The sequence below is a fragment of the Mycteria americana genome, chromosome 3 (assembly GCF_035582795.1).
Source record: "Mycteria americana isolate JAX WOST 10 ecotype Jacksonville Zoo and Gardens chromosome 3, USCA_MyAme_1.0, whole genome shotgun sequence".
NCBI lineage: Eukaryota > Metazoa > Chordata > Aves > Ciconiiformes > Ciconiidae > Mycteria > Mycteria americana.
Window position 1 is genome coordinate 52,480,966 of NC_134367.1, and position 26,700 is coordinate 52,507,665.

At 41.8% G+C, this 26,700-nt stretch overlaps 2 protein-coding genes across 6 annotated transcripts in view; one reads left to right on the plus strand and one right to left on the minus strand.

Moving 5' to 3' along the window:
• The window catches only part of WASF1 (WASP family member 1), a 107,094-nt gene extending 83,965 nt beyond the window's left edge, over positions 1 to 23,129 (minus strand). For 3 of the 5 annotated variants that reach the window (XM_075498530.1, XM_075498531.1, XM_075498529.1), the window contains exon 1: positions 22,584 to 23,127. The gene's annotated coding sequence lies outside the window, so the exon portion shown is untranslated. Of the gene's footprint in view, positions 1 to 22,583 lie in introns of all 5 variants that reach the window. The other 2 variants (XM_075498535.1, XM_075498532.1) reach the window with 2 other exon arrangements.
• Positions 23,130 to 23,364: 235 nt separating this feature from the next.
• CDC40 (cell division cycle 40) overlaps positions 23,365 to 26,700 on the plus strand; it is a 44,061-nt gene continuing 40,725 nt past the window's right edge. Inside the window, exon 1 of the mRNA XM_075498555.1 lies at positions 23,365 to 24,257. Within this exon, the coding sequence (XP_075354670.1) occupies positions 24,066 to 24,257 (192 nt within the window). The 5' untranslated portion in view covers positions 23,365 to 24,065. The remainder of the gene's footprint in view (positions 24,258 to 26,700) is intronic.

A 26,700-nucleotide genomic window follows, 5' to 3' on the forward strand; every position in this document is an offset into this window, starting at 1 on the left:
AATAAGGCAAATGGCACGCTGGGCTGTATTAGGAAGAAAAAGAACAAGACAGAAACAAGAACAAACAGAGCAAAAAAAGTTACCATTCCCCTCTAACCTGGCACTAGTAAGGCAATACTTAGAATACTTTTTTTGGTTTGGGGTTTCCATTTCAAAAAGACTACAGAAGCTGGAGAGGATCCCCCCCAAGATGGTCAGGGACTGAGAACTCTCAGCCTCCAAGGAAACTGAGGGAGCTAGACCATTTCAGTCTGACCAAAAGGACTCAGGAGCAATTTATTAACAGCAAATTACAACTACTGGACAGGAGTTACAAAGACAGTGGAGCCAAACTCTTCTTGGTAGTAGCAGACAGTTAAAAGTGAATGGCCATAAACTCCAACTCAGAACGTTCAGACTGGTCTTCTGGAGAAAATTCCTCAATAGGAGGGTGGTGCAGGACTGAAACAGGTCGTAGAGGAGCCTGTGGAAGCTCCACTGTCCCAAGTGTTCAAGACTCATTCAAAGGTACCTGGCCTTGCTTAGCTGGCTGTAGTTCCAAGTTGAGCAGGAGTCTGGACTAGATAAAGTGAGGTCCCTATTCATCACATCTATGGTTTTGTGTCCTGGTTCTGGCTGGGATAGAGTTAATTTTCTTCCTAGTAGCTGGTCGAGTGCTGTGCTTTGGATTTAGTATGAGAATAATATTGATAGCACACTGATGTTTTAGTTGTTGCTAAGTAATATTTACACTGGTCAAGGACTTTTCAGCTTCCCAGGCGCACAAGAAGCTGGGAGGGGGCACAGCCAGGACAGCTGACCCCAACTGCCCAAAGGGCTATTCCATACCATATGGTGTCATGCTCAGTATAGAAACTGGGGGGAGTTGGCCGGGGGACAGCGATCGCTGCTCAGGGACGGGCTGGGCATCGGTCAGCAGGTGGTGAGTGGTTGCATCACTTGGGTTTTTTTTTTGTTTTGTCCTTGGGTTTTGTTCCTGTCTCTCTCTCTCATTACTTTCCTTTTCATTACAATTTATTATTAATAATATTATTTTATTTCAATTATTAAACTGTTCTTATCTCAGCCCATGAGATAAGAACTTTCTTACTTGTGCTTTTCACCTTCTCTTCCCCATCCCACCGGGGGAGGGTGAGTGAGCGTCTGCGTGGTGCTTAGTTGCCAACTGGGGTTAAACCATGACATTTTGTCTTATGAAAAGACTTCAGAACGGCTAAGGGGTTAAAAGAATAGGTAGAGGCAGATCTAGAAAAACAAACCTAATCTTCCTAGAACTATGACAATTATCTAAAAATTGTAGGACTATCTCCCCTTAAAGTAGTTTTATTCAATACAAAATGAAATGGGAAGGAAGTTTGGAATCACCACTAAAATAGAATGTGTCCTTTCACCTGAAGCGTATAACATACAAAGAAATGGTCTGAACTAAACCAGTCCTGATGCTATATTAAAGGATTATTTGGTGAGATAAATGTCATGCAAAATGGACTTCCCCCTGCCTGCCACCCCACATTAACTTTTTAATATAAACTATGTATTTCATTCTTCTGGAAAAATAAACACTTACAGAAGTCTGTCTGACATGGCATCAGATTACTGATAACTTATGCATGCAAACTGCTCATTTGATTTTAGAAGAATCTCTTTCTACTGCCTTACAGAACTGATAGCATAAAATCTCATTTCATTTTAACTGTCACCCTTATTGCCTATTTTATTCCAAACTCCCTCATCCTCAAGTTCATTAATAAAGCCTCCCCATCCATAATGTTGCCCTTACAATTAAGAAGATAATTTAAGGGATTCACAGAATAGGGCATCTCTAGCTTGGAATAACATATTTGCCAGAATTATTTTCTTCCAAAAAACATTCCAAGTTTAAGAAGAATAGGGATAGTTAACAGCTATGATTTTAGAAAGAATGTTATAACTGTGTAGAATACTCATAATAATTATTTCTGACAAAAGCCCAACTGATACGCAAAGTCCAATTCCAAACGTATACAGATGCCTTATTTTCTTACTTTGCTAGTTTAAAACTAAACAAACTGTGATTACAATGGAAAAGAAAAAAAGACTTGTGTCTTGAAAGAGAAACCTCAGGAATTCCCTCCAGCCACCCAGCTTCTCCAGTCCACTTCTTTTTATAAGGACCCTGATGCTATTGAAATCAATTGCAAAGCCCCCATGATTTCAGAACTGCAGAAATAGATTTGAAGAGAATTCTTGGCAAAGTTTTGCATAAATCTATAATGAATACTTAGGTAATAATTTGACAGCCACTTTTTAAGCAGCACAGACAGAAATCCTGCAGTTTCTTCCCCCACCCTTCTACCCCCAGCATGCAGGTAAAATTGTCTGAGAAGATCAGAAAATTAATACAAACAAAACATAATCCAGCAAACAAAACCAAAAAGACCTTGGATGAGTACTCAATCCCACTTACTGTAAGACCATACAACTGCAGGGTGACATGAATGCAAGAACCATCAGCAGGGGCTGCCTAACAAAATTGGTACCTCAAGAATTTCTTGACAATCCACATTCTTACAAGCACATTTCTGAAACTCACTGAGCCTACTTAAAATATTACATCCATATAAAATCCATACCCTTTCAAAATACAGACACAGAAGAGACACTGAGACAGGGTTCCTGCCTCAAGTTCAGTATCAACACTGCAAGAATTTTATACAACATGATATTAGCCTAAGTTAGTCATGAAGTTTCAGATTGTATAATGTTCTTAAAACCAGACATTGCTGAGGCCTTGTGCAGATTGTTAGCTTGTTCAGCCAAGCATAACATAAGGCACTGAAGCCTCATACCCACACTTAAATAACTGGCTCCTCAAAATCTTGTGTTGCTATCTTTGAGGAAGAAAGCATCTGCCAGAAGGCAAGATGAAAACCTAACTGATATTCTAAGATTATAGGATGAATGACAATGGCTAACAAGGTATTAAGTCTGCCTGTCTAGATGTTCGTTTGCATAAAACAAGTATGGCCCATAAAGAAGCTCTACTAATACCTACACGCCTTTCAGATCTGCATAGGGTTTCTAACCTCAAGCTGTAGTCTAACATAGTTTTGTATCCCATATTCCTGTTCCTGCCTCATATTTTTGTAAGACTGTTTGTAAATTCAGCTGTTTTTCTTTTCTTAAATGATCCCTTGATTTAGGATGGATATGTGCTTTGATCCTCTGTATCCTTAGTATTTTTGTTTCTACTTGCTTTTCTCCCTCCACTTCCTGTTTTCAGTCACATTTTCCATCAGTTATATTTGTATACAGGATTTTGTTTCCCAGAAGCTATTTTCCTTTCCCTTACTGCTGTTCTCTATTTCTTCTCAAATGTACATATCAGCATATTAGAGCCTTCTTCCAAAGTTCCTTCACTTTTTACTTTTTCCAAAATTGTTTATCTACACACAAGATTTATCTTCCTTTCCCCCTTTTCCAGCTCCCAGATTCACTTCCTCCTCCAAGTACATCATCTATCCTTTAATCCCTCTCCGCTTTCTCATTAACTTCAACTCTTCCCAGTGTATACAATATATATATAAAGCTCTCTATCAACATTCAATACATCATTAAAAAAACCTTAAGAAGATTACTACCAATTTCAAAAGGGTCAAGGCTTTAAATAATTTAAGAGAAAAATGGGCAGTTTTTAAAGTGAATTTTCCTAAAGGAGAAAATCACACAGAAGCCTCCAGTGCCCCTCAAACTCAGTAAGTATTCAAAAATCACAAATGCTTCTTTTTTTTCTGTTCCATCTAACTCCTCCTAACTCCTCCTTACAGTTTCTTGCTGCACTGCTTCACCCATCTTATCTTGGTGATTAACTTCTGTGCCATCACAGATGCCATCTGTTGATCCCATTCATCCATACGTCTTGCACCTCCATCACACCAGGATGTGATCACACACAACTATGAACATAATCACGCTCACTCCATGCTGAAAAGAACCAAAAATCTTCCTGTTTTGCACACATGGAAGACTGACCGCAACAGGAGTTTCCTCATGTTTTCAAAACTGTTGTCTTCTTGATGTAAGTAGGACAAATTGGTATGATAGTGGTCATATGCCCCTCCTCATCATTTGTCAGGTTTAGCTCTTCTCCAAGGAGAGACAGAAATTAAGTAGATAAAACACAATTTGAAAATACAACCAAATGTCAAATAAATTGATTCAAAGCGTGACTGACTAGTCTGTGTTCTTGTTTCAGCCTTTGAGGTGAAGGGGGGGGGGGGTGGTTTTTCAGCTACAAGTTTTCACTCGCCTCTTACTTTGTTTTTTTTCCTTCTCTAGTAGTCATCCATTTTCTTCCCAAAGACCTATCGCAGCAGGCTTGGGAAAAGAACTTGGAAATCTCCCCATCCCATCCCCACCCACACCCCACCTATGCTAGAAAGCTAAGTAGTTGTGATAGCACAAGAGGCCCTTAAACCCAATTTTTTCATCTTGCGACAAAACTGCTGTATCCATAGTCTGTAATTGGAAAGAAAAGGATTATGACAAGGTTTAGAGTCTGACTTTCCACTTTGAAATTTTCTCATAACTATCAAGGGAAAGAAAAAACTACACTGGCAAGCAAGCAAATATTAAGCTGCATTTTACTGGAAGAATTATGTATTCTTTGTAAAAAGCACAAGTTTATTGAAAGACAGACAAGATTTCATTTGAACATGCCAAATGACATATAAGGGTAGAACAAATTGTGAGTGAAGAGCTTATTTTGTACACCATCTTAGTACATTTCAAGACCATGTTTTATTTTGCTAAATCTGGCTCATTCAAAAAAGCTGTAATACTTTAAAAATTGTTTCCTGAGATACCCACATAAATTATGTGTTATAATACCCCATGCAACGCTACAGGCTTGGGGAAGAGTGGCTGGAAAGCTGCCTGGCAGAGAAGGACCTGGGGGTGTTGGTTGACAGCCGCCTGAATATGAGCCAGCAGTGTGCCCAGGCGGCCAAGAAGGCCAATGGCATCCTGGCCTGTATCAAAAATAGCGTGGCCAGCAGGACTAGGGAAGTGATTGTGCCCCTGTACTCGGCACTGGTGAGGCCGCACCTCGAATACTGTGTTCAGTTTTGGGCCCCCCACTACAAGAGGGATATTGAGGTACTGGAGCGCGTACAGAGAAGGGCAACGAAGCTGGTGAAGGGTCTGGAGCAGAAGTCTTATGAGGAGCGGCTGAGGGAGCTGGGACTGTTTAGCCTGGAGAAAAGGAGGCTGAGGGGAGACCTCATCGCTCTCTACAACTACCTGAAAGGAGGTTGTAGAGAGGTGGGGGTCGGTCTCTTCTCCCAGGTAACAAGTGATAGGACAAGAGGAAATGGCCTCAAGTTGCGCCAGGGGAGGTTTAGACTGGATATTAGGAAATTTTTCTTCACCGAGAGGGTTATCAAGCATTGGAACAGACTGCCCAGGGAAGTGGTTGAGTCGCCATCCCTGGAGGTATTTAAAGGACGTTTGGATGAGGTACTTAGAGACATGGTGTAGTGATGGTTTTTGGCAGTGTTAGGTTTATGGTTGGACTCGATGATCTTAAAGGTCTTTTCCAACCTATATGATTCTGTGATTCTGTGATAATGGTGATTTAGCAATATCCAGAAGTAAGACTATTATTGCAGACAACAGCAACACTTGAGGTTTCCTTTAATTTGGTGGCAGAATTTTTAAGACTCAGTTGGGAGCCTGAGCAAATTTCTTTCAGAACATAAGTGCCGCACATGATCCTGGAACTGCTCACTGTTCATGCTAGTAATTTCTCTACTTTTCCACATCCTCTTTTCCACCTGTTAAACCTCATTTCTAGTTACTGGTTTCTTCCAGTTTTGAGACAATAATAGAATGAAACCAAATAGTTTTCTCACATAGTAACACTGCTGCCCAGGCTTTGAAGAGAGCAGAGAAGCTCTACAAATTCTGTTTGGCTTTCATTATAACAACTATAAATGCTATGAGCTGTTACATGATATTTATATTTATCATAGTTGTGAATGGTCACACAGAAATCCTTTAGGATTTCGCACACACATCACCTATCACCAAAGATGACTGGTGTCTCCGAACTTGTATATCTTTATTTTAATAAACTGTTACAATAAAAAAAAAAAAATCCACTCAGGATTATGGCTTTATTTTGTTCTCACTAAATACAGTTCTGCCTAGAATTACAAAGAAAGCAGAAGCAAAAATTTTTTAACAGTAAGTGCAAAGTTTTGTTTAGAAAGGTATTTTCTCAAGTCCTACGTATACACAAATGCATTGAGTTAGTTAAAAATTTCTCTCCTGAGCAAGCTTTACATAGCATAATGTAAAAACAACCTCCCCCCAAAAAACCCCACATGTATGAGAGTGGCTACTAATTTTAAACAAAAAAAAAATTATTTTTTTAATATGTGACATAAGGAATTCAAAATTCCAACAGTAAATTTTACCTTCCCTTCATATCCCTAGCTCTTTAAATTATACTAGTTATTACAAATAAAACAAAATGTTTGTTGTCTTTATATTCTAGAATTTACTGGTCAAAACATTATTCCTTTGCTATCCCCTTGATCTTGCTACAAATTTCTAGCTTTCAGTTTAAAATTCAGCTGCTATTAAATGCAGTTTTTTGCTTAGGTACATAATGATGAACTCATGCTTATGAAAATAAGCACAGTATAACACATCTTATGAGCACTCCTACCTTTTCAAACATTTTAAATGTTTGAAAAAGTGGTAAGCCTTACAACTAGAATAATGATGGAAAGAAGATAATGTATTACAATTTATAGCAATTAGAAAAAAAAAATTCCAAACAACATCTTTAATTTACAACTCATTATTTAGGCTGTTAAAATGATTAAACGTTTCACATACTCGCATGAAAGTGACTCACCAAGGTAAACATGCATAGCTTGACACCTGCTGTAAGAGTTCGTAATACATTTACTTGCCTAGCCTTGTGTATGATATCTACACATTAAAAAAAAAGTCCTGCATGTCATCATTCTGGTTTATCATGCAGAGAAGACTTACCTCCACCACAAGAAGAGAACAAAGCATTTTAGTTAACAGTTCACTTAGCAAGGAACGAAAAGGCAAGAACTGTGAACAGTAACTTATCCCACAACTGAGGCTGTTGTCTCTTGCTCAAACTAGATACTACCTCAGCAAGTAAAACATTGCAATTTTGTGGAAAAGAGAAGAAAAGATAATGACGAGATGAGGAAAAAATCAGAAGACAAATGAAATGCTTATTTCTAGTGTTCATCTGACACAAAAACCAGACAAGGACAGTGTAATATACCAACAACATCTACTAAGAAGAGTTGAAATTATTGTTTGCTTACATTTTTTATGTAAAAGCTTAAAAAGCAGAAATCCACATTTTGTCAATGTCTGCTGAAACATGCTGTCAATTTATGTCAATTTTTATTGTTTGGAGGAGAGTTATTTTTAGGAGAATCTAGAAGAATTATATTTAGGAGTGAGTTAAACTAGCCTGTTCACATTGCACACGACTTCTTAATAGTTCTGACAGTAGCTGTTGTCTTTCTTTTATGGCCACCTTCAAATAAATCCCATTAAGAAAACTACACTCTTGAGATCAGAGAGTAGAGCTTTAGAAGTTGTTTAACGGCCGAGTGAATGCAACTACTATCTCAAGCAGTAATGTGGATTGCAGAGGTCGGCAAGGGCCGAAGTGAAACGTTCACTTCAATTAGTTTCTAATACCTGAAGTTCAAAATGTTCTGACAAAGAGTAACTTATGAATTCCATGAAATATCCATTATATACATGTCACAACAGAACGTTAAAGTGACTGAAGGTTCTTCTGCTCTTAAAAAGCAGCAGTCACACATCATCTACAGCGATCTCTTTCTCCATGACAGCAGCTGTCAATCTGAGGGGCTTTTAATGTTGGACTGAAGCATACTGTAAGGGGTGACCCCCTACAGATAAGGCGCTCTCTGGGGCCATTTTTGGTAGGTGTGACAGACCATGGATGGCAAAGCTCTGAGGTGAGAAGAAAGGCATTAGCCGGCATTCTCTAAGGGAAACTCATCACTGCCCTTTAGAAAAGCAACAGTTTTAGGTATGTTCCTTTCTCCACTGAGAGCAGAGAGTGAACCTATTGCCTCTCTGCATTCCACATTCTCAGCTGTGTTCTGTGGGTATGCGCAGAGGTACAATAGAGCAGGATAGACAAACCAAGCCGGTGTTTCTCAAACTGCAGTAAACAGAAACTCAGCAGCTTCCAGGAAAAAGGCTTGAAAACTGCTAGTTTAAGAAAAAGTTCTATTTACAGTCTTATTAGCTGCCTTACAGCATTGGAGATTTACAGCACACTACCAGATTCAGGGAGAAGAGATTAAGGATATCAGGCATCGAAAATGGTGGAACAACACTGATAGGTGTTGATTTTTCTGCTCAAAGTTTCTCTGTTGCCTATAGAAATAGATCACCTTCATAAATTCATGCTCCATTGCAATAAAAAAGCTGATAGTAAATCAGCACTTATGGAGGTGCCATATTTAGATGATTGAGGGGAAAATGGTGTGACTTTAAACTTCACATGTCCAGGACAGAACATGATCTTTCTGAGACTAGAGTGTGGGTGAGGGAGAGAAGTTTCTAATCACACATGAAACATGATTCCACATTCTACCAATTGTTATTTTGCTATTTCCCTACCAAACCATGATACGACAGTTACTGGTCAGCTTCATTTTTATTGTCTGTCCCCAAAGAGCATTCAAGATTACTAATATGCTATAAAACAAACTTAGATTACTCAAAATGCATCTAGCAACTTTGCTTCGCTCAATACCGAAATATCAGGAGGAGGGAAGGTATTTAAAAAAAACCAAAAAAAACCAAAAAAAACCAAAACCACCACCAGTGTTTATTTTCAGGCATACTTCATTTTTCTAAGAAATGTACTAAGAAAGAGACACTATGACTCCATTTCCACAGATGTAAGTGTGTCAGCTTTCATTTAAAAGGTACATTTTTTTCAGTACTGCATAGACAGCTTTATACTCACACAAAAAACCCAGCTTGCTTTTATCTACATGTTGTGTCAAGCAACTTTGCATTATATACCATTCGGTCAAATCTGATCATACCATTAAAGCCTAGATCTAATAAAACATTTACAGTATGTCTACCTGGACAGCTGAAGGCAGCTATCCGTTAAGGTGTCTAGAAATGAGCCAGCACTGCCTCAGCCCCATCCTATGCCCATGGCGGTATGGACTGCCTTTCACCAAAGAATCCTCATTTAAGCTTCTAGACTACCCTCATACGGTATGATGTGGAGAGGGTATAATCTAAAGAAATCTATGAATGACAGTAAAGACAGGTGAATTTTATATTCCACCCCTTTTCTAGATTTCATCTGTCAGATTTAAACCTACAGGCAAGCTTCTTTATCCACTAAAGACGAACACAGCTGTTTACATTCATTCCTTCAAAGAAGGAAGCAGATATCCTTATTTTCTCTTACAAAATGTGGCCAGGAGAGAGGGTGCCCATCTTTGATATTAGGTCTGTCCCGTACGAAGCAGAAACATCTTCCTTGGCTTTCTGGGAGTTCAAAAGCATCTCTCTTACTTCCCGTGGGGGAGAATACATATACTGAAGATACACTATAGACAAACACAAATTAGAAAACTATTCACCTTCCCTTTGCAGTTGTTCCACTAACCACAAAACAATTCAAGATTCACAATAGCAGAAAAAGAGCAAGCATTACTGTATGACTCAGCGGTTAGGACACACAATACAATCCTCCAGAGAGCCCTTCTGTATTTCCTTTAATAACTTTCTAAAATTCTCTGTTATTACAACAAAAAAAATGTTACAAACTCAGAACACAGACAACATCCTTAAAAACTGAATAAAGAAAAAATGTATGTTCTCAGGAAGTTTGACATTGTTATTTTCATTTTGTTAGAAAAAAGTAGGTAGATACTAAACAGGACAAAACGTCAAGGACTGATGATTTACCTGACAATTTTTAGCCACAGGTGTGATGGTGTGCGTCCCTCACCCCTGACCTTTATCTCCTGCAACCCTGCTCAGGTGGTAACCACCAGTGATGATAGTAATGGATGCATCTGGTCATGATGGCTGCATCAGCTCAAAGTGGATTCAGGAGACAGATAACAACACAATAGCCTAGGGCTATTGTGTGATGCACCCACCGAAGAAACTAAAACCTGTGGTTGGCATGCGAATATGACTATGGGTCAATCTTCTTACCCCCCATAAACAGTGAGCAGCCCAAGAGCCCTTTGAGCTCTCCTGCACGGCAGCGGGCTGCACGCCAGGATCTCCCCTTGAGCAGGGACGCCTCTCAAGGTTACTCCTCGAGGTTGAGAGAATCCTTGCTGCAACAGATCCTCGGTAAGTGACTAATAGCATGCTAAACTTTGAAATCTTAGCTAAGTGATATAAAGGATTAATTGTGCACATATAATGCTTTAGATATAAACTGTTGGCCAAGTCTGGGACTAGGATTAGATCTAGCCGCACCTAGACTCCTCTCTGAGAAGGAGTTTAGAAAGCAAGGGGATCCTTTTCCAAACCTCATGACTCAACAGGAGGGTCTCCCTGACAGTTTTGTCTGACCCTGTCCTCTATGCAGTAAATAATCAAGTGTACCTTGCCATCGAATCTTGTTAAATCACTGTTGCATTGAACTTTGTTAACTCCCTAGTCTAGATCAATAAACTGTATTTTTACTTCTCTCTTACGAGTGAAGTGCACTCTCACTCCGTTCGCAACAACAGTCCAAAGCAGTAAGCAGCTGACACCTTTTTTAAACTGTAAGGTCCATAACCAGTAATATTCAGTTGCAGTTCCGATTAAAGCCTAGCAACCCACCACTTTCTTCTTGAAAAACAAGGTCCCTGAAGTTTCTGTTTTCTATCCCAAAGTCTCATATACTGGACACATTGTGTCTCAATTAGCACTAAAACAAGGCCAAACCACTTTCTCTCTCCTTTCATTTTCATGCATGTTACATAGAAGAGACGAGAACATGCCTAAGTCTCAACCAAGTTGACAGACATTAATTTCATTCTGCAACTTTCTGACAAAAATCCAAGCTGCAGCAGAGGGAATGAAGCACACTGTGTATTAAACAGGACAAAAATGATTATTATTTTCTATGAATACTTGATAAATTATAGCTATTTAACTGAAAGTATAAATTCTAAACTTACTGAGCTTTAGGTTGCTTTTCATACTCAATAAGAGAAACTTCCTAGCTGTTTACTGACAAGTAAGGTATCTTCTTAATATTGCCGATAGTACTAAAGAAAGTACATTAATTTCTCCAACGCTAATCAAACTTACCAAAAATTATTTTCCCACATAATACATACTAGTTACCTGAGATTTTGGAGCACTAGTTTTTGAATCTTTAGGAAAGCCTGAAAGTGGCACCCCAGCAGAAGCACACTAAAATTATTAAGCAGGAGTCCTGTATCATGATGTAATTCTGATTTCATCAACAAAAGACAACTTGTCATATAATTGACACACGAAAATTGAAGAAGAATTAACAGTGTATGTAGGAGGGGAATTGTTAAAGGCCATATTTTTCTAAATATGTTTTCATGTTGATATTCTTCAAAGTACACTTCCATAATAAGCTTCATATGCTAAAAATGAATGCAGTTTCAAGAAAAATTGAAACTCAAGACTTTGCAAGCGTATGACTCAAATTCGTACTTTTGACATAGAAAGTTTGGAACGCAAGTGGCCAGTTTATAGAATAGTTAAATAATGCAATAGAAGAAGCTAATGCACATTTAGATCCATTTACTCCTTGTTTATCTGTGGTAGTATTAATGCTAGTTCTGATGATGAGCTTTATAATGCGCAAGCACGTCCACTGAAAGTATTAAGTTTTGGCTTGTATTGGCCTCGGACCAGAGTGAAACTGGATGCCATTCGCTCATCTCCCCAGTCCATGCACTAGCTAACTATGTTTAATAGACAAATTTCTCTCCCTAGGGTATCCACTAATTACAGAATATATTTTTCAAATCCTCACAGATGCAAAATAACAAACAGTATTAGCAATACTTTTACTTTCTAAATATGTAATAATTACAATATATTTCATTTTTACTATAAACTTTCACTAACTTTGGGTAACAAGTGATTTTGAGGCACTCGGTTGTAATTACATCTGTATAACAAAACCCACAGCATTTGTAACAAAAGAAAAATTATTACATATCAGTAATTAGCATCATTTTGTCCAATTAAATCTAGAAATTAAGTTACAATTTTAATTTTTAAATTGATCTGCATGTCACTTATTAAATCTTGTCTCCAAAGCTTGCATAATTCTACCCAAAATTAATACATGCACTACAGTGAGCCAATCATGTATCAGTTATAACTTTTCATTAAGGAAGTTAGGAAAAAAACCCACCAATCTGAACAACAACATGATTATCATCATTATATTCAAACGTTTCATTGTCTGTTTTAGGCATCCTAAAGTGTCTGCACTTTTTAAAGGGCTATAACTCTGTGCACTGAACATGCATTTTCTTTAAGACTCCAGATATTTCAAAATTCTTATAGTCTTACAGAAATAAGGTCCTGACACAATATATATTTTTCTGAAGTGTATCTTTTGAATCAAAGTACTGTTCCCAAGTACAGGTGAATCAGGCTTCTCCAGAATCCTTTCAAAAACAATGTCCAAAGGGTTGCTTGTGTTCCAACATGAAATCAAAACCATCTATCATTTTGCCTGCAACTCAAGCTTAGAGATAGCCAAGTACTCTAAAAATAAGGCTAACAGATGTGTCTTGGAATCTAAATGGACATTAATGTATTGAAAATTAACATAAACTGCTAACCTGCAAAAATATATAGGTGAGTTGCAAGTCAGAAAAAACATATGAAAAACCTCATGTTGCAAGTCACTTTTGAGAAAGGTGTGAAACCAAGATTAAAAACTCTTACAGTGCATGTTTGAAAGTCTTGCAACGCGAGCTTATGAATTCATGAAAAAGGAGACATAAAACAGGTAGAGAAGAATCTGTCCTTCAAAGTCTTTCTCGGCCTTCTAGGTTGCCATCAAGCAGAGTCCTTAGCTCTCTCTAGCTAACATACTTCAGAACAAAAACTGACCAACAACCAGAACAGTAAATCAACATCCAACACGTTTTATGACTGCATCATACAGTTCTTATAGTTTTCTTTTCTAGCTGTTTCCATTTTAAAATGGTATCCTTATCTCTTTGCTTAATTATCTTTTTGCTAAAAAGATTCTTTCTCTAATGATACAGAAGGTTTCAAAGGAAAAATGACTAACTATGAGTAAAGCAGCTCATTATAATCAAGGATGGACTAGAATATCTACAACAAGCATATGGTTTGGGATTCTGAAAAACTGAAACATTTGCTTCTTACCACATAAAAAGCATTGGATGCTACATTCATGCTCAAAATTCAGCTTTGGTAGCCAGTGCCCCATATGCAAGCACTGAGCTAGGGGAAAGTGCTTACATTTCTGAAAATACAAAGACACAGAAGACGACCCATTTAGTTTGTTTCTATACACAAATGGCTTTGCTTTTCAATGTATTCCCAGGCACAATAAAAGACAGAATTAAGGGATTATTTTATGTGACAGGGCAAGAGTCTGAAAGTATTCAAAGTAACAAGGATTCTTCTCTACCAATAGGTTATTCTACATGAAACCTCTTACCAAGTATCACTTTAGGACAACACTAATCATTAAGTGGCTATTTCCCATGGGAACCCTCTAAGGTCTAGGCAGAGAGTGTGTTCAGTTGCTGTCAGAAGTTCAGAGTTAAGAAAAATTGTAGGCCACAAAAGTATATATATTCATTAAGATGTCCCATCATTGGGCCACACTGATCCACCACAAGAAGGTCATTCCAAGTATAACATGCTATGCTATATTAAACAAATCAACAGCCACTCAAAGGGATGGTCCACAGGTTTCAACAGAATAATCTTTTAGCAACACTGATCAGACCTCTAATGAATAAGCAGATAGTAAACTTGTGAGGAACCTAGAGCTTACTAGAAGACAGCCTATAAATATATTAGTGCTTTAAGAATCTATCAAATATGGCAGATCTTAAGAACCAATCCCATCTACCTCAATTGCAATAGAGAGTTTGGTATATAAGGTATCAGGTAAGGACTGAGGAGCCATAAGAGTTCCTTTTCCCCTTCAACATAATATCACTACTATCAAAGTTTTTCATGAATACCGACAGTACTTGTAAAGATTTTAGTAATGAAGCCCCACCCTGAGCTTTCCTGCAGATCGGACAGATGACTGTATAGGAGGAATACAAACCTGTGCAGAGCTTAAAGACATGTACATTTGTCATCCTGGAATAAAATAATGTGTTTATCAGCAGAGTAGCCACAGGTATGGAATAGAGGTCCAATTCTCCTCCAACAAGAAAAAATAGTATGAACAAAAATCTTTCTCCTGTTAATAAAACTTTTTCTCCTTTCCTAGACAAAGAAGTAAAATCTTTTTTATAGTTAGAAGTAGAATGGATAACAGTCAAGCTAGATAGGCTAGCCACAGATAATCCCCAATATCTGACTTCCATTACTGAAAACATCATAGCTGGTAGAAAGTACATTCTTTTAGGACTGAATTGTACAGAATCTCCTCCTGTATCATGGAACTTGCTGAAGGTAGATTTGCTTGAAGTTCATTTCCATGGGAAACAAAAACTATTAACTCCTTTGTAACTCAGAATTTTTTCTTTTAATAGACCACTCATGCTAGCTAGAGCCACAGAATGCATTCTGTTGTCTTGCCTGGGGATGCAGACAGCATTGTTTCAAGTGAGTAGACACATCTGAAGTTTCCAGAGCGCAATAGTCTTGAATCTTCAAGACTATGGAGTAATGTCAGTTCATTCTGTATATGAATGATATGTGTATGTATTCTGGCATATAACGCCATTCTTTATCTGCAATGTAGATCCCTGCAACACTGAATACTTGTTGTATCATTTTTGATGTATTTTCAGAAGAGCAAGTTCAGATCAGACTGCAATGCCAGCAACTTTCATTACCACCTCTACAGCAGTCTAGGCCACCTATCACTTCTCCTAAATTATTTGTAAGACATTTTTTCCTCCTGCTATGAAGATCTTATAATCATAGAACATTTGAGGTTGCCCAAAGCAGGATCAACTGCAGCAGGTTGCTCAGAGCATTAAGATGTAATAAATATCACTGTCACCGCGTAGCTGGGAGGCACAGAAGTGAGATTTCCCTCCCTACAAATTACACAATTTTTGTAAGGCCCTTATTCCTGAGGAGAGGCTTCCAAAGAAAGAGCATCTATGACAAACTCAACTTGTATTTTTGGTTGTGTTCTCAAGCCTAGTAAGTTTCACAACTGCACATGGAATCACAATTGGAAACGTTTGTCAATCACAGCCTTCTCCTTTAATATCAACAAAAAGGCAGAACCAGCTGAGCGTAAAAGACCTCTCTAAGCATTTCTGCACACAGATTCAGTGGCTAGTGGCTGAACAAGATTTAACAAGTTAAGCATTTCCTTTTTTCACTGAAAAGCTGACTCTGCACACCATTTTTACAAGAGCTGGTTGAACTACTTAAGTTCACACATATTATCAAGTAATAAATGACTTGTTATTTTCCTAATTTTTTTTTTTTTATTACTTGAAGGTCTGTGCCAAAATCACTGTGGAGGGTGCTGTTTTGTCTTATGATGAGAATCTTTTGTGGAACCCTGCTCTCAGCTACCAACAATGGCTCTTCAATAGTGACCCTGCTTATCTGGTATAGCTGATCTGGCAGACAATCTATCTGAACCCACATTACCATCCTGAATGTGCCTGAAGGTAAAGGATTCTGGACCCTCAAACCATGAACAGTATCATGTTGTAGAAATATAGCTGACAACTTTGATTTTGGCCACTCCATAGCCATTACTTTAGAGGTGGCAACTGAGTGCTGCTGGACAAGTCGCTGTAATAAAGTATTTAGCATAAGTACTACCAGTAAAGTACCTCAGTGTCGATCACTCTTCCAATTTTCCATAACCTATGCACCTGTTACGCAGCGCTGATACTAAATAAAAGGGTTAATCTGAAAGACGACTCCACCCCCAAAAAGGACCCTCATGCTCCTTTGCCATACACCTTCACTATAAGCTTGCTAGATGGCCTAAGACAGCTTCACTTCAAACATCAATTTTCATCCATGATTTTTGTTCAAACTGGCCATCCCCATGCTACAAGCCATTTCCATATTCAACATACTGACGTAAAAATTTCTCTCATTTATCCCCCTGATTTAAACTGTTTAATTTTGTCTAAAACAGTTCATTACATCAAACAGCCAGAAAATGACTCTAAAGCCCAGACATTACAGAATTCATTTCAGCTACAGAAGACTGAGAACACCTCATTCCAATGAATATTAATTTATTTGAGCAGTCATCTCTTATGAGAAAGAGCAAAGTTCAAATTATTGGTTTGAAGCAAATAAAGCAAGGAGTTTAAGCTGGTTCTGTGTATTCAAGAGAAATAGTCTAACACTGGATGACAGATAGATAGACAGATACATACATACATATATGGAGAGAAATACAGGTACATTGAGTGGAAGCAGGGAGAAATTCTCAGTTTCCCTCTCCTTGTAAAAAAGCATGGCTTCAATAAATTGTGTTTTACTGAATGCAACTTTTCTTCTTTTACATCTGCTATTGGAGAGCGTAAATTCACATCTATTTTATAACTTCGCACTCCTCACTTGCTTGATCTATATTTCATTTCCTTGGGTAAATAATTCCAATCTTTTCAATCCCTTGAAAAAACTGCCATATCCTTCATATCAAACTCTCTACAATACTGTAATTTATCTTTTTTAAACTAATTGACAGTTAACACACTTTGAATAGCAGATAAGAATTAAGGAATTTGTATAGAATGGCATTTCCTTCTCTATGCTTTTTTCCTCACTTCTGATTACAGCTATAAATTGGGTAACAATACCTCAGCAAACTGCAATGATGCCCAAATTTTCTTGTTATATTAATACTGTTAATTTAGGAACTTTTAAGACATATAAATGGTATCTTATTTTCTGCCTCCAAAACACACTTTTTTGCATATACCAACAATCAGTTTTACCTGTCATCCTGCTGTCCTTTCACACAGCTTGCTTAGACTTCTCAGGTAACCTTTCCAGTATTTCTGAATTTGATTAAACAGTTTTGAATCCTCAGTAAATACTGCTACTTTATAAATCAAATTCTACAGGTGACTAATAGAAAATATTGAACAGCTCCTGATTTAAGACAAAACGTTAAGCCTCCTATAACTTAACATTTATTTCTGTTATTTCCGCTCAGAGATTTTTGTGACCCATGAAAATATTTTACCTCTCCCGTCATGACTTCTTTATTTAATAGCCTGGTGTGAGGAACCTTCAATTACACCTTTAAAAAGTATATGTAAATTAGAACTATACTAAAAGTTAACCTGCTATGCTATTACTGCAATCAAAACCCCTAGTAGATTAGCAAGGCACAATTGTCTTTGCAGAAGCAGTACTAGCTACATTAGTAATACTAGTTAGTACTGAGTCTACCATCAGTCTTTGTGACCGTAAGGGATGAGAATTACATGTGCATGTTTATTCTTTAAGAGCGCCCAACAATTTTCCAACCCATTTCCTACGCAAACAAAGTTTATGAGATCACTTGCACAGTATTTGATGGAAGCTCTCCTTCGGTAACTTAAAATCTATTGACCAATTTCTACCAAACTGCACTCAAGTACATTGAGGTTCTCCAAATTTGTGAAAACAAGAGCCAGATAGAGAACAGAGACTCTATTAATACTCCCAGTAAATGAATGCACCTTACCATGGAGCAGGAAAAAAGGGAAAAAAACAGTACAAACGCCCTAGCTATAAGAAACGCTTCAAGAGAATTTAATGCCTTTTATTAGATGCCAAAAAAACCCACCTGGCTTTAGAATAGAGTCCTGTTTTCTAATAAGTTTTAACTGTCAGAAAGTTATGGCATTCATAATAATCTACTTCTGTTATGAAGTCTGCTGTCAGAAGACTAAATTCATGTTGCAACCATAGCATCTAACTAAAAAGCTAATCAACAGCAAGGTATAAACTCATTGAAAAATACCCATTATTTCTGCTGTTCATTAAGTGTTTTGTTAAAATGTAACTACCTTTGTTATTCTGTAGTTCTTTGTGTGTATAAGGTAATTTATTACACCCACACACTAGCATAAGTAAGCTGGCATTCAGTTTAGCTTCCCACCTCCCCAAAAATATAGGCACCTAAATGAATAAATATATTTTTAGAAATGTATACACTTTTGATGACATTTTCTGTCCTTTAACTGATTAAAAAAACATTTTTCAGAGAATTAAGAAATCCAATATTAAACATATGAGAATTTCTAATTATGCTAATTAGTTTATTTTCCTGGAGGTCTATAATTAAATGTTTTGCTGCCTCTCTGACACATTCTTTGTTCAACTTGTGTTGTAAGATGCAGGTCACAGCACTGCATAAGCACTTGAGTAGCTGGAAGAGGCTACACAGCTTCTGACTTCTAGGGAGGAGGTGGCTCTGCAAAAAAATTTTTTTTTTTTGCAAAGTCATTTGAAATAAGTATGACAGTCTAAGTTGTTCCAGTCTTATCCCATATCTTTTCTTCTTTGAAACCATGTCTTGTAAACATGAAATATATAGCCTGTAATCTGTGTCAGACGACCTCAAGATCCCTCCCAAAAAAACTTAAGAGACTGATTCACAGATGTACTGGAACACAGAACTCCTATTGCAATCTGGCGCCTTGATATCTTTGAGGATCTGGGACATAGTCCAAAAAAACAAAAACTGGAAAAGGGGTATTATCACCCTTGAAGCAGTCAGAGGCTCCAAGGTGGTAGAAAAAGCAGAGCATGAGTTATAAAAGGTGCTTCACTCTCCAAGCAGTTAAATTAAATAGAGTACATTAAGATGCATCAGACACACAAGCAGAAGGTTATAAAAAGGCCCAATCTGAACGCAGCAACAGTAATGTGATAAGACTTCCATCGTGATACCTTTTCTCAGCAGCCAAAAGCATAGGAACAAAGGGAAAAAAACCTCATTTTCTTTCAAACTCTGTACTTCCCACAGACAATAGAGCCTCATATTTTAGTTCAATCCTCTGTCTGACAAGTATCTGGCTTCTTTTTTTCATTTTTTTTTTCTCCTTCTTCCCTCCAAACTGCAGACTTACAGATCTTGGTGGACGAGAAGTGAGTGTATATGCAAGTGGGCTGACAGCAGTTTAAGAGTGTTAAAAAAAATACATAGAAAAAATAGAACAAGCAGGACTATATGCATCATCTGTGGGGAAGAAATACCAACAGAAAACACAGGGTATGAGATAAAGCACATCCATCATGGAAAGCAACAAAAAAGAACAAAATGAAAGAGCAACTAAAGGGTAAAGAAAGTAGGATAAAACACATTAAAAACACAGGGAAATGGATTTTGTTACCTACTGTAGGGAAGAAAAGACTAAAGTGAAAGAAAAATTGTGAAATGTTGAGTTAAAACTTAATATATTTTACCCCAGCTTTTTAAGGAAATCACTCTCATGCAGGAAGTGTTGGCGGGGGGTGTCCCCCCACTTGGAAACTGGATGGCTGAATTCAATCAAATTTGACAGAAGGGTAAAGGTCTCAAAGATAATTGCCTAAGAAAATGCTAAGTTCATGAAATCAAGATGCTATCAGTGTCCTGACCAAGGGAAAGGCTGCAGTATGCATTAAGACCTTATTAGACATTAGATGATCCACAAAAGGATGAGACTATAAATGTTTCAAATAGGAAAAAAAAATTCCATTAGAGGTTACAATCACCCGTGAGATTTTTAAAAAAAAAAGAAAAAGAAAAAAAAAGGGTAAGCAGCCAGGCTTATACTGCTCAAGGAACTACTCTTTTAAAATACTTCTTGCTTTTTCACCTGGGGAAAAAAGGAAGACATGGTAATACTTGGTACAGTAGTCACCATCGGGAGTAGTAACAAAACAGGTGCCAAAAGGCCTTTTTTACATGCAAAAGTGCTGTACAAAGCGGGACATTTTTATCTTTCTTTGGAGAAATGAAAGCAAGAGAGGCAAAGTGACTGCAAGGAAAAACAGCAGTGGAAAAGCTGGATGGAAAGAAAAGCCAAGTAACCCAAATCATCTTCCACCCACTACTCCAGCCTGCCTTCAGAACCAGCAGCATCCAATACATAACATAATATGTTTACTGGAACTCAACTAAAAAAGAACATACTTACAGCATACAATAATCAATGAGAATAGTTTTTTTAAAACCTGTATCCCTGTCTTGAGTTGTTTTATACCAATCAACCCCTTCTTGAATTCACAAATATTCAATTAATAGTCACTATGTGTTAACATATCTCGACACAAATGATGAGCAGCAATTCCTCAGCTTTTTCAATAAAACCAGATTTTAGATAACCATGTGTATTACCCATCTACACTTTTAAAGCGTAGTCAAGTCAGTATTTCATATTCAAAAATGGCATCTGCATCCTTGCTAAAAATTAATCTTTGCTACAATTTAAGCAAAGAGAAACTTCAGATGGCATTCCACTAAATGCCTTCTTGTGTGCTTGTCTATACACTAGCCTGATGGTACCAGAAAGGCAACTAATTTAAACCAGTAAGTGATTTTCATAGGTTCTATAATGAAAGCATCTAGAATCTCAAATGATTAAATTTTACTGGCAAGCGATCTAGGATGCTTGGACACAACGTAGCTGAACATGCTTAAGCAAACTATCAAAGCTTTGTCAATTAAACATTTCAGATTCAAGGATAACAAAGCAGAATTAGTTTAATAATTTTCAACACAATTCTCCAGATAAAATATCACAGACTAGTTGCACAAATAGATCTTGAAATATTTCACTTTTCAGGAAGCGCACCTTTCAACTTCAGACAAGACCCAGCATCTGCATGCCAAGAGAAAAAGCAATGCAGTCATATGGAATCAACTAACAATTACAGCCAATAAACTAATCGACCGCAGTGGAAGATCCACTTTTGATATTAACAAGCAATGATTCATGTGAAGCACCACATAGCTTTCCTTACTTAGAGATTCATCATCCACATATTTAAGAGAAAAAATCAACTCATTGCCATATGAAATGCTAGTTAAAGGTAGTATATTTCAGCTGTTGGAGATGTAAACAAAAGAAAGGTCTCAGTGTTGAAAATGTGGGACTTTTACCTAAAATCCTGATCCTAGCATACAAAGAAGAGGCATGTCCGTGTTTAATAAAACGGATCTAAATGCAGCACCTTGCTCCACTCCATGCTGTGAACACTTTCTATTTGCCCTTACGTTTATTCCATCATTTTTTCAAGAAGAATCCAAGTTATATCTTCTCAAGATAAGGCATTTGTTTAAAACCGTGACTGCTGAAAAGGGTGGAAAAATCAAACTAGAGCATTTAATCTGATTAAATGCCACTGTGTCACAATTAGATGTCACTGTATGTTCACTGTAATTCTGAAAGCACATGCAGCATGAAAGGAAGTCATGGCAATGTACTGCTCCAGGTGCAAGCGCACGCAATGCATATACCTGGCATTAAAGCTAGCCCTTCAGCGCTCTGTACTTTCTATTTATTCTGTCCGCGAGTGAAGCGGGCGCAGAGAAAGGCGTTTTGCTGGCCGGAGAAGTTGGAACCTACGTGCTTCTCCTGCTCCCAGCCAGCCGCGATCTCCAAGCCAGCCTAACAATGGTAGCAGTGTTCCAGCGGGCAGACCTGACGTGAATTGGATCGAATCCCCTCGCCTCCGAACAGCAAACCCGCCGCCCGTCCCCACCTCTGCTCTCCCGAGCCCCAGTCACCCCCACGGCGCGGCGGCGGCCGGCGGGGAGGGGAGCGGAGCGGAGGGCACCTCACCTCACCGCACCGCACCTCACCTCACCTCACCCCGGCCCGGCGCCAGCCGCTCGCACCTGGCTGCGGCTGACGTCACCCCCGCCGCCCCCCGCCCGGGCCGCCTGCCCGCTGACCCCGGCCCCGCACGGCCCCACCTTCCCCGCCGGGCGATCCCGCCGCCGCCGGCTCGCCGGGTACGGGCACACGGGGCGAGCGGTCTGGGCGGCGCGGAGAGGGAGAGGAAAGCGCCGCGCTCCGGCACAAGTGCGGCCCCCTGCGCTCCTCCGCCTCACAACACGCCCCCTCCTGCCCCTGCTAGCGGGGGCGGCGGGGAGACGGGGGAAAGGGGCTCCGCGGCCGCGACGTGCTTCCCTCCCTCCGCCCCTCCGCCCCCCGCACGGGCACGGACACGGACAAAGGGGAGGGGGCCAACACCTGGCGGGGGCCGGTCCCTTTGTGGGGCAGGCACGTCTCGCACCGCCGGGGAAGGGGAGCGGGGGCGCGGGCTCGGCGGCGGGGGCCGGTCCCGCCCGCCCCGGGGGCCGCGAGGGAAGGGTGCGGGGCACTTACTGGCCGGCCCGGCTCCCGTGCGCTGCCTCCCCTCGCCTCGCACCTTCACGCCGCTCGCCTCAGCCCCTCCCTCCGCCTTCGCCTCGCGCTGCCCCCGCGGCCGTTGGGGCGCTGGAACTTCAGGCGGCGCCTGCCATTCCGCGCGCGCCGCGGCCGGCCGGCGGCTCCGGGGCTGGGGGCGGGGGGAGGCGGCGGGGGCGCGTGCGGCCCCGGCGGCGGCGCGGAGCTCCCCCGAAGGCTTCACAATAGACACAGGACAGCGCGCGCGTGTGTGTGTGTGTGTGTGTGTGTGTGTGTGTGTGTGTGTGTGTGTGTGTGCGCGCGGGGGGAGGGGCCTCTCCCGGCGCGCCGAGGCGGAGGGAGGGAGGCAGGCAGGGGGGCAGGGCTGTTTACCCGGCCGCCGGACCCGGCCCCCCCTGCACGATGCTCGGGCTGGTCCACGCGCCGCCGCCCCCCAGCCCCACGACGTGAGGGAGGGAAGGGGAGGGGAGGCGAAGGGAGCCCACCCCACCCCGCGTGCGGCAGGTGGTACAGTCCGGCTCGCCGGCTCCCTCTCCCCAGCACGGGCCGGGCGGGGCCCGCCATTGTGACGTAGCCAAAGCCGGCTGCTGGCGGCCAATCAAGCGAGGAGGGCGGGGCTCCCTGGGGCACAGCCCGCCCCCGGGCTGCCCGGGCCGAGGCGGTGGGAGCGGGGGGGGGCGTGCGCCGGGGGCGCGGCGCCGGGCCCGGCCCCGCCCCGGCCGGGGGGGGGGGGGGCGGCAGCCCTGCGGGGTGCCGGGCTCCCCGGCTGCGCAGCGGCCCGCTCTACTGCCGCCTCTCTGCCGAAGAGATGGCGAAAACCCTTTGTGTGCGGGAGGAGGCGGGCGCCCAGGAGCCACCGCGCTCACTCTCTGTTGAGTGTTTTCCCCTGCCGTTACGCAAGGTGCAGGCGAGCGCGGGGGGAAACCCCAAGCGCCCGTGACAGGCCGTAACGGGAGGGAGCGCGGCGCCGGGCGCGGACGAGCGGTCGGGCTCGCGCCCCTGTGATCGGCCAGCACGCGTTCCCCGGGAACGGGCAGCGGGAAGTTCCCCCTCGCGCTCGTCTCCCCGGCACGAGCGGCGCCATAGAATTCCTCCGCCCGGGCGGCAGGACGGCGGCAGCCGCGCCACGGCACCCGTGCCGCCGGGCCGTCCCCCCCGCAGAGCCCGCTGGGCCCGGGGCCGAGCCCGGGCCGGCCGGGGCCGCCTTGCATGCTGGAGCTTGTAGTCCCGCCCGGGAGTCCTGAAAGGTTAAGCGCCAACAACAGCAAAGGGAGAAGATTCCCCCCTCAAACGCCTGTATATCCCACAGAAGACCATAATTTGTCCTTTAGAGCGTATTTTCCGTTTTAATGAGCTACCTTCTAAGGTGCAGCCCCACCCCGCTCGTTCTGCGGGGGAAGGGACACGGCCAGCTTCGCCGAGCTGCCAGGACCTGCTCGTCCCGTCATCCCCCGCGCCAAGATGTCGGCGGCTATCGCCGCGCTCGCCTCCTACGGTGGCTCCGACTCGGAGCCCGACTCGGAGCCCGAGGCCGAGGGCGGCTCCCAGCGCGCCGCGGTGCTCGCCAGCCGCGATGCCGTGCTGCACCTCCGGGCGCCGCCCGCCGCCCCCCCTGCCCTGGCCGTCGACGCGGCCCCGGAAGTAGCCGTGAAGGTAGGCGTCCCTCCGCCGTCTGGGGGACCGGGGCCCGCGGCGCCCGGCCGCCGTTGTAGCCGCACCGTCGGCCTCTAGCGCTGGGGACAGCCTTGGGGCCGCCCCGGGCCGGGAAGCGGGGCGGAAAGGTCGGGGTGCCGGGGCGGGCGGCTGCGGGGCTGGCGGGGGGACGTTGCCGCCGTCCGGCCTTGCCCAGCCCCGCGGTGTGGGGGCCAGAGCTGCGGAGGGAGGGCGTGTGTCGGTGTTCTGGGCCGGTGGATCCCCCTGTGGCGGTTAAGCTCATTAAAGCGTATTATCTCCATCTCAAAGCCATGCCTTGCTTAGAGTTCCTCAAATGCTCTTGTCTTCTGTTCCTCCGGGTTTAAGGTGTTTTTCTGTGTGGTTTGCCCGGGTGGTGGGGTGAGATCGATACTGGATAGGCTGGGTGCAGCTGAATCCTGTTCTAAAGAACAGCCTGAAAGCTGATCGGTGTTTCTGTTTTCATTCCAGTGTTGCTTGTGAAACCTTGATTTTCTAAGTTCAGTATCATATTGGTTCACTTTTGCGACTCCAGAAAGGGGGAGGGGAGGGTGTTGGTTTGCTTTGGGGACTTTATTATAGGCAACTAATTTCTAATCAAAAGCAGGTGTCTCACCATGATGACTGTCACTGGATCATTGGGTTCCTTCCAATTGTTCTGAAAAGTTACCTACTTTGTGACAAAGAGGTGGATGGAATCTTTCACTTTGTTGTCATTAGTTAATTCATATGCTATCGCAACTGACCATATTTGTGCATGCATGTTATATTGTACATACTGACTAGGTGTGCATTTTCTTATCCCTTAGAGTCTTAGAAACATCTAACTTCTTGCCTTGCAGCCTCTGGCAGACTGTCTTGTACGGGCTTTGAAAAGAATGCTAATTGACATCCAATATCTTTTCAGTGTGAATGATAAGTGGCAAGTAGCATTGGCTGTGCTCTTTGCCACTCTTAAGGCTGTCACAACAGGTTTTCCCTTTGCCGTGCCAGCACAAAGGTTTATGCAGTTGGTTGGTGGCTGACATCAGGGAAGTGATCTGAATTTTTAAAAAAATAATTCTGGTGAAGTTATTTGTCTTTGGATCAGATCCTTGATCTGCTTTGCAATGTAGCTGCACAAATGCTGTGCTGGCACAGTTAAACGCCCAGTGCCAGAGTAGGAGCAAGCAGCTGGAGGCTGCTAGAGTTAGGTGCCAGCAGCATGTTCTGTTCAAAGCTGTTCGCCAGGCTATGCCCTGAAAGGGGTATCCACCAGTACAACTAGGACGGTCTCTGCCACCAAGATAAAAAGGAAGTGAGGTTTCTTGAGTGCCAAGATGTTTCATTAAAATTGTTGTCTCATTTTTTGAGACAAAAAATAGTTTTTATTTGAGATCATAGATGAGATGCGTATAACTGAAAAGATCAATGACTTCAAGCTGAGGCTTTCTGAATACACAGCATACTGGAGCTTCTTTTCGCACCACAACCTTCTTTGAGGAGTAACAGATAATTTCCTTGTAGAGTGATATCATGCCTTCTTTTCAGACTTTTACGGTTCAAGAAAGAAGTGCTGGTCTCGGACAACATGCTCTTGACACCTTCCAAGTCTAAAAATGATAGCAACCCACCAATCAGCAGTAAAAGCTTGCCAGTCACCCCCTCAAGAATTTACCGTGGTTCTTTAGGATTAGAAAGCCCTTAGTGAACAAATGTAAAAGACACGATGTTTGAGTGTAGGTCACAAGAATTCCTTAAGTACAGGGTTGGAAAAACAGCAAGCTGAGTGAGGAGGAAAGCAGAGTTACAGTTCATTAGTATTGTCTAATTTGTGCGAATGTTGTTTTGACATGAATAAGGATCAAGTACTCTTAAGTGCCTGTATTACACAAGGGAGCAGGAATGGATAAGAAAAGATGGTGGTAAGAAGGGAGGCTAGAAGGGTTAGTCATACAATAAATATAAATGACAGCTGTGCACAAGTGCATTTTTGGCAGTTGAGAATGTAAATCTTAAGTGGTTGGTGCTCTGCACACTAGTTCTAATCATTGTACCTGTTGCTGGTTCAGAATTTTGGCCTGTTAGCTTGCACAGACGTTAGACTTGTGTGTATTTAAAAGTGGAATAGGTTCCTCACTCTATTAGCAAGGCACAATTGTTAGCACGCTCACTCAGCCACAGCATTTGGGTTTTTTGTTGTTGTTGCTTAAATGTGCATATCAAATTGTCGTGGTTTAACCCCAGCCAGCAACTAAGCACCACACAGCCACTCACTCACTCCCCCCTGGTGGGATGGGGGAGAGAATCAGAAGGGTAAAAGTGAGAAAACTCGTGGGTTGAGATAAAGACAGTTTAATAGGGAAAGCAAAAGCCGTGCGGGCAAAGCAAAGCAAGGAATTCATTCACTCCTTCCCATGGCAGGCAGGTGTTCAGCCATCTCCAG